Source organism: Gossypium hirsutum, chromosome D11, assembly GCF_007990345.1.
Source record: "Gossypium hirsutum isolate 1008001.06 chromosome D11, Gossypium_hirsutum_v2.1, whole genome shotgun sequence".
NCBI lineage: Eukaryota > Viridiplantae > Streptophyta > Magnoliopsida > Malvales > Malvaceae > Gossypium > Gossypium hirsutum.
The window spans coordinates 65,620,584-65,629,659 of record NC_053447.1 but is presented as its reverse complement, the minus strand read 5'-3'; the positions used below and the strand labels follow the sequence as shown (position 1 = coordinate 65,629,659).

At 28.7% G+C, this 9,076-nt stretch overlaps 1 protein-coding gene across 1 annotated transcript in view; it reads left to right on the top strand.

The window, feature by feature from the left end:
- The window catches only part of LOC107935666 (receptor-like protein 53), a 152,411-nt gene extending 144,009 nt beyond the window's left edge, over window positions 1-8,402 (top strand). The window contains exons 24-28 of the mRNA XM_041104895.1: window positions 738-809; window positions 1,764-1,835; window positions 2,473-2,544; window positions 4,766-4,837; window positions 6,835-8,402. Coding sequence (XP_040960829.1) covers window positions 738-809; window positions 1,764-1,835; window positions 2,473-2,544; window positions 4,766-4,837; window positions 6,835-8,081 — 1,535 coding nt within the window. The 3' untranslated portion in view covers window positions 8,082-8,402. The remainder of the gene's footprint in view (window positions 1-737; window positions 810-1,763; window positions 1,836-2,472; window positions 2,545-4,765; window positions 4,838-6,834) is intronic.
- The last annotated feature ends 674 nt before the right edge of the window (window positions 8,403-9,076 follow it).

Here is a 9,076-nt window from a genome sequence, read left to right as displayed (position 1 = left end):
TAGCCAGAATATCCCTCAATCGTAATTTAATAGCACAATAAATCACTACAATCACACTCACAATTCATGCATAATAATACAATAAAGAACACAAGAATTTAACGAGGTTCAACAAATTTTGCCTATGTCCTCGGGCTCTACCAAATATATTTCACTCCAAAATACAAGTGAGAATTTACAAAGAGAGAGAGAAAACAATGCCTTAAGTAGAGAATGGCAAATTTGTGATGATGAAGAAGAGAAATAGTTAGGCCTATTTATAGTTGAAGTTCAGGGATCAAAATTGCAATTATCTTATGCCAAATCTCAATCCCACTTTTGGTGTCTTAAATCTTAGATTTTGATACCCATATCTTTCTAATACCCATATCTTTTTTATACTCATATCTTTGACTTTCTATAAATATGGATGATTTCCAATAATAGCTATATAAATTATTAATTATATTTTTTTTCATCTAATTTTCACCTAGTCATAAACAATCAGTTATTTCAGGTATTTTATTAAAACTTCTAATTTCTCTAAAAGTTAATTTATTTAGTGATAAGAAAAGAGTTAAATTTTAGATTAAATTATTTTAAGATTTGATTTTTAATTTGGACCTACTTTATACCCTTTTGAATCACACACTACTTCTAATTAGTTATTTCTTCTACCTTTTAGATTTTCCTTATTAAACTCTTAAAATAATTAATAAAAATAATTATATATTTACTTATTTAATTATATGTTTTAGGTGAAATTCCTCTTATTATTGGAAACTTGACTTCTCTTCGAGAGCTTTATCTTGACTATAACAAATTGACAGGTATAATTTCATGTTTCTTTTATTCTCCTTTTTGTTATTAAATTTATGCAATCTTTTTAAGTAATTAAAATAAAAGTTACCTTAAAAGATTAAAACCTCATTAATATGTCTAAATGTAAAAAGTTATGAAGTAAATTAAGCAATCATTTCATCATAAAAAGGATTATATGGAACAATTACTCCACATTAGTATATGTTACTTATATATATATATTATATATATAAGCCTGGACTCAAAAGTAATAAAAATGATTGATTAAAATATCTTTTTGAATTAAAAGATGTAATTTTATTAAATATTAAAATATAATATATATATATATAAATAAACTCTACTAATCGTTCATTTTATACACTCCATTCATGTGTATAGCAAATATTATTGATTTCCAATTTTTCTTCCAAATAAAGTTGAAGTTATGAATATTATTTCATTAAAAAAAAGTTATGAAACAAATTTGAGTATAAGAAACAAATTTGAGTATTTCTAACTCAATCAATATATATTCTATATATGTAAGCCTGAACTTCAAAACTAATACAGATGATTGATTAAATTATTTTTTTGATTTAAGATATGTAATTTTATTAAAATATAATATATAATTAAACTCTACTAAAGTTTTAGTTTAATATTTTCATTAGACCACTTAAAATTATTACTCTTTCAACTTCCACAGCCTCACAAAATACAACCATGAAGTAGCTTTGATTTTTTTTTCTTTTTGTTGTTACATTTACGCAATCCCTATATATTATTAATTAGCTTTTGACTTCTTTCCAGTTAATTATATATTTAATACTTTGACTATTTTAACATAAGAAAAATATAGGAAATATTGGTACAAGTAAAAAGAGAGCAATAATTTGAATTACAAACTATTCAACTTTGATGATGGAAATCTGAATAATTTGAATATAGGAAATTTTGACCGATTTAATTATACGTTTCAGGTGAAATTCCTCTTGTTATTGGAAACTTGACTTCTCTCCAATACCTTTCTCTTAGCAATAACAAATTGACAGGTATAATTTCATGTTTCTTTTATTCTCCTTTTTGTTATTAAATTTATGCAATATTTTTAAGTAATTAAAAATTAGTATAATCTATTTGAATTGCCAAAAGTTTAGGTATTTTTAGGTATTTATTGAAACTCCACATCCTAAGTTCACCATCTACCTTATGGCAGAAATTAGCTTATCCGTCCCTTTTGATCCATCACATTTCTTTGCTTCCCATATTTGTTCATCCATAACTTTATTTGTTCTTGATTTAATTAACTAAAGTGATGATTTCTTTTTGTTGGATGAATTTGAGATTTTGAGTGACATATTATGGGACCAATGTATCTAATTCTCCTCTACAACTATGAATTTTGTGTTTAGTGTTTGACATATTCTTTTGGATGTTTTAGTTTTTCCTTTTTATGATCTATGCGGTGATTTTTTTCTAGCACAAAGATAAATATTTTTTTAATTTTATTGTTAATTTGAGTATTATAATTAAAATATTTTTGGGTTATCATAAGTACTATAAGACTAAACTAAACTTGCATATTTAAAAATAGGTAAATGAAACAAACGTTAATATGCTCAACAAATAAATTAAGGGTTTGGTAGGAAAATATTTGCAAAATTTGACCGATTTAATTATACGTTTCAGGTGAAATTCCTCTTGTTATTGAAAACTTGACTTCTCTCCAATTTCTTCATCTTAGCAATAACAAATTGACAGGTATAATTTCATGTTTCTTTATTCTCTTTTTTTTTATTAAATTTATGCAATTTTTTAAGTAAATAAAATAAAAGTTACCTTAAAAGATTAAAACCTCATTATTATGTCTAAGTGTAAGAAGTTATGAAGCAATCATTTCATCATAAAAAGGATTATATGGAACAATTACTCTACATTAGCATATGTTACTTCTATTCAAATTATCATACTTTTAAAAATGTCAACCTTTTGTAGTATTTCTAACTCGACATATATATTATATATATAAGCCTAAACTCGAAAACTAATAAAATTGATTGATTAAAATATCTTTTTGAAGTTGAAGTTATACACTCAATCAATATATATGTTATATATATAAGCCTGAACTTCAAAACTAATACAGATGATTTGATTAAAATATTTTTGATTTAAAATATGTACTTTTATTAAAAAATTAAAATATAATATATAATTAAACTCTACTAAAGTTTTAGTTTAATATTTTCATTAGACAGCTTAAAATTATTACTCTTTCAACTTCCACAGCCTCACAAAATACAACCATGAAGTAGCTTTGATTTTTTTTTCTTTTGTTGTTACATTTATGCAATCCCTATATATTATTAATTAGCTTTTGACTTCTCTCCAATTAATTATATATTTAATACTTTGACTATTTTAACATAAGAAAAATATAGGAAATATTGGTACAAGTAAAAAGAGAGCAATAATTTGAATTACAAACTATTCAACTTTGATGATGGAAAATCTGAATAATTTGAATATTGAACTTAAAAAGAATCCATATAAAATCTAAAATATATAATTTTTTAACTTGAAATCATCTAAACGATTTACTGTTTATGTATTAATAAAATAAGTAATATGTGGATTTTTTTATATATGAAATTTAATATTTAATAATTTATATATATAAAAAGTGTCTAGTGACAGTAAATAAAATGAGATATGCAACAATAAATATGTAATGAATGTATTGTTTGCCACTTTGCCTTCACCCTCCTTGCTTGTCTCTTTCTCTTGGAGACTATCACCGTCTTCCTCCCTCCGTTTATGTTTGGGCTGCTATTCGCAACCTTTGGGGTTATTTTGTCTGCAAAATATTCTAGCATCACCGTTGATCAATCTGCTTTTCTAGCACTCAAATCTCATATAACTCATGATCCTTACAATTTCTTGACAACCAATTGGTCTACTTCTACCTCCGTTTGTAGCTGGATTGGTGTCACATGTGGATCTAGACACCATAGAGTCACTGCTCTGAATTTATCAAGCATGGATCTCACAGGCACCATTTCTTCTCAATTGGGAAATCTATCTTTCCTTGCTTGGCTCGACATTCATCAAAATAGTTTCCATGGCTCTTTACCCATTGAGTTAACCAATTTGCGTCGGATGAAGTATTTGGACTTTGGTAACAATAGCTTCAATGGAGAAATCCCATCATGGTTTGGTTGCTTTAGTAAACTTCAAAGATTGTCTCTGTACCTTAACAACTTCATTGGTGTTATCCCATCTACTCTAGGCAATTTGTCAAAACTAGAAAGGTTGGGCTTGAGTTGGAATCAAATTTCCGGTAGAATTCCAAATAGTTTATTCAAGTGCAAAGATTTGAAGTTTTTATCATTGTCGAGCAACTCCTTGGAGGGAAGTATACCTACAGAAATTGGAAATTTTAGAAAATGGGCCGGGCTTCGAGTAAAACTTTTTTGGCCCAAGTCTGGCCCGAATTATATATTAAATATATATTTTTATTTTTAATAAAATATATATATTTTTTGCAAGTTTTTGATGCTATTTTGGTGTTGTAAAATTTAATATGGGCAGGGCAGGGTCGGGCTCGGCTTAGCAATTTTCTTTTGGGCTGGGCTTGGACAAATTTTAGGCCCATATTTCGGGCTCGGGAAAACGGGCCTAAAATTTTGACTTAGTCAGCCGACCCGAACCCGACCCATAATCACCTCTAATGTATCCTATATTTGAAAAAAATATTAAGCGTGAACTATTTTATTCCATCTAATTTTCATCATCATTTCAACTATCAATTTGAGTATTGTAATTAAAATATTTTTGGGTTGTCATAAGTACTATAAAATTAAACAAAACTTGCATATTTAAAAATAAATAAATCAAATGGACACTAATATGCTCAACAAATAAATTAAGGTTTTGCTAGGAAAATATTTATAATTTTTACTGATTTAATTATATGTTTCAGGTGAAATTCCTCTTGTAATTGGAAACTTGACTTCTCTTCAAATGCTTTCTCTTGGCAGTAACAAATTGACAGGTATAATTTCATTTCTTTTATTCTCCTTTTTGTTATTAAATTTATGCAATTTCTTTAAGTAAATAAAATAAATGAGCAAAAAAATGCACAAATAAAAGAATGTAAACAATCCAATTTTTAAGTATATGAAAATAAAGAAGTAATAAATAAATAAAATTCATGAAAGGCTGAAATTAAATAAATAAGGGACTGAATCGAAATTTAAGTGAAATTAAAAGTATAAATCATAATAAAATAAATAAATTAAACAATAAAACAGAATAAAGGACTAAAATTAAATGCGTGAAAATGGACAGGGACCAACTAGGAAATTATCCACATACCCCCTAAACGCACCGTTCCAACCGTTCCAAGGGACCAAAATAAAAAAATTAAATTAAATGGATAAATACACGGAAGACTATTCTTATAATATATATAATTAAACTCTACTAATTAGGAAATTATCCTTTTTACCTTTTAGATTTGCCTTATTGTTTATGTCTTGATTTAGTTGTTGCTAAGCCATAGTTGATATTATTGCATAGGAAACACATTGGTCTTCTAAGCTTGTAATATTCTAAGGCTTAGGACGGTATGAGTTCCAAGATAGATATGACTCAAAACGGTTCAAACACTAGAAATAATTAGACACATAACATTTTTTCCTCTCTTCCCCCTTAATGTCCCATCCAAGCTCACCATCTTTTATCTCCCTTTCTCACCTACCTTATCTCTCGATGTAAGAAGATACAATATAATACTAGCAACTATGATTGACTTAACGAGTTTTGGTGTGCTGATGACTGGGTTTTCTCTCACTTTTGTGACTTTTTGTTTTGTATAATACTAGCAACAATATAATACTAGCAACTTATCCTGACAAAACATTGATGGGGAAATTTTAATTTGGGTGAGCTATTTTGATTGTTACAAGCTGAAATCTGTCAATCGAAAGTTTGACCACACTCACTGCACCAAATTGTTGAGTATTTTCTCTTTGTGTCTACTATGGTCAATCGAAAGTTTGACCACACTCATTGCACCACACTCACTGAAATGACGTCTTAGACAAGCTTCATGTATGTTAACACGTATCTTGTTCTAGACTTAACACATGTTCATGGACCACGTGCTTGACTTAGCACCTCTCCTTGCGATCATATAGAGACGTGTGAACTCAATGTGCGGGCTTGTCTTGTAAGCTAGGCCTACGAGCTCTAGCATACCTACGACTTGGATGTGCGAACTCCAATATGCCCACTTTGTGGGGCCCGACCCAAATTCCTTTAAGTCTACTTGGGTTGTGGGTCAATAACTTGAACCTACTCGAGCTTCAAGTCAGTAATAGTGAATTCCATAATAAGTTTCAATTATAATAGGACACGTGATATAAACTTAAAAATTATATTTTAAATTCTTTCATTTTATTTTTCTTTTAGGCCATTCTGCGCAATTCTTATTCACTAATTACATATAGATATTTAAACAATTAGGATTTAATTTTTCACCTTAAATTTAAAATTTTAAAAATTTATTATTCTCAACTTTTTCAGCTTTGCTAACCCAACCAAAATATTTGTCTACAATTTATAATCTACATCTATAATAGATTCAAGATATTCTTGACAATAACAACCGTGAACCCCAATAATAAATTATAAAATATACATAAAAGTACAAAAAATAATAATAAACACTAAAAAAATGAAATATAAGTTAGATATTAAATGGTTATCTCTTTTATAATAAACTATTAAGTATAGTTTGATATTTTTTTCCTTCTATTTTTATACATTTATGCAATCCCTTTTTACTTTTAAGTTTCTCTGGAAGATAGTAGTAGTTTCCTTCAATAGATTACAACTTAAAGGTTGTTGTGATGCATGTAAAAATGGTTAGAAGTAGTGTAGTAAATTAATCAAGCATGTAATACATCATAAATATAGTTATTTTATAATTTATATTCCAAAGAATCTTCAAACTCCTAATATCTCATTTTCAATTTTATCTCTAAGGTCGAATTCCAACACCACCACCTTTATTGCAATGGTATGCAGTTTCAACTAATAACTTAATTGGAGAAATCCCTTCTTCAGTATGCAATTTGACTTCCCTTAAGGTTATGGCTTTAGATGAGAATAATTTGGAGGGAACAATTCCAAAGTGCATCGGAAACATGAGTTCTTCTCTCACAGCAGTTGATCTAGGGAATAATAATTTTCATGGTCAAATACCAGAAAATTTTGCTAAAGGTTGCATGTTGAGAAGTTTAGGCATCAACAACAATGAATTAGAAAGGTCACTACCACGATCCTTGGGTAATTGCAAAGGTTTAAATCTTCTCAATGTTGGAAACAACAATTTGAATGACACTTTCCCAAGTTGGTTAGGAAATTTGGATCAGCTGCAAGTTCTTATCTTGAGGTCGAATAGATTTTACGGCCAAATAGAGAGCTTTGATATTACAGTTTCTTTAACTAAATTGCGAATCATTGATCTTTCTCACAATAATTTTAGTGGCTACTTACCTACTCCTTTTTTTGAGCATATGCATGCCATTAGAGATGAGTATGGAAAGAATGTTGAACCAAATTACATGAGAGAAGTAAAGCCCACGAAAGATGCATTTGGTGTATTTTGGGTGGATTATGCTTCTGGTTTATCTGTTACAGCAAAAGGGCTGGAAATAAAGTTTGAATCACTATTATCCATTTGGACGGTTATTGACCTTTCTAGTAACCAATTTAGGGGAGAAATTCCAAAAATACTTGGTGAGCTTCATTTACTTCTTGTCCTAAACCTCTCCCATAACTGTTTAATAGGTCCTATCCCATCATCTTTAGGTAATTTGTCAGAGCTTGAATCATTAGATCTCTCATCAAATAAGCTGGAAGGAAGAATTCCAACAGAGTTAAAAAATCTTGGATTCTTAGAGGTGTTAAACCTTTCTCAAAATAATCTCAAGGGACCCATTCCTCAAGGCAAACAATTTGATACTTTTACTAAAGATTCCTACATGGGAAATTCGGATTTATGTGGTTTTCCATTATCAAAAAACTGTGGTACTGATGAGGAAACTCCAGCGAAATTTGATAGAGATGATGATGGTGATGAATTGAATTGGAAATTTTCAATATTGATGGGGTATGGATGTGGGTTGGTGCTGGGAATGAGCATGGCATACATTGTATTCACGACTGGAAAACCATGGTGGTTGATTAGGATCGTGGAGCGAGTCCGACAAAGATTTGCAAAAAGGTAGAGAACGTTGATTAGAACAGAAAACTTCATTGCTTGGTGGTATGCAGGCCTTTTTCTGTAGCTGTTTAATAAACATTTTGTGTAGGTGCTTGATTGTATGTTATGTAGTTTGTATTATGTTTTCTTAGGTCCTCTCTCATGGCAATGTTCCCTGATGTGTTTACGGTAGGTGCACTAGTTTGTAAAGACTGTCTTTATGGGAACCTAGCTTTTTAATAAAATTGAAATAAGGAATAGATGGTTAATTTATTCCAAAGAGTTTGTGAAGAATCAAGGGAGGTAAAATAATGCAAAATTATATGTTCAATACTTTAGAATTGAATATGGATCATGGTTTTAATTGCACAATACATGCATTCTTTGTTTTTAACCTCAATCAGATTTGTGAGGTTGATTTATTACAGGAGATTTGGAATTGAATTTATAAAAAGATATTATAGATATGTAATTCTTTTTGTGAAATTATAGATGTATTTTTATATTTTTTATTGAATTTTTTTTTTTACAAATTATAGATGGTATAAAACTTATTTTATACATTTTCTTTTAATGATAATATTTGATGCATTGTTGGTGCATAAGTTCTATGCACTATCGATGAATAATAGCATAACACATTATCACATTCTATTTGAGTAATTTAATTAGAATGTGTACAAGTTTAGGGTTCAATTTAAAATATGAGTAATAGTTTGAGATGTTTGGTGGAATTAATCCTAATTGCTCCTACCATCTTGGGTAAACTATAGAATTAGTCACCCAACTATGAATTTTTTTAATTTAGTCACTTACATTTATATTATTTCTATTTTGGTCACTCACACTTAAGATTATTTCTATTTTGATCACTCTCCGTTAAATAGTTAACGGAAGTGATGATGTTGCCTTTTCCAACTGGCATAATAATACGTTTATTTCTTAATACTTACACATTCTATCAATTTGATTCTTATTCTAAATAATTCAATAAATTTCACACTCCGTATTTACAAATTC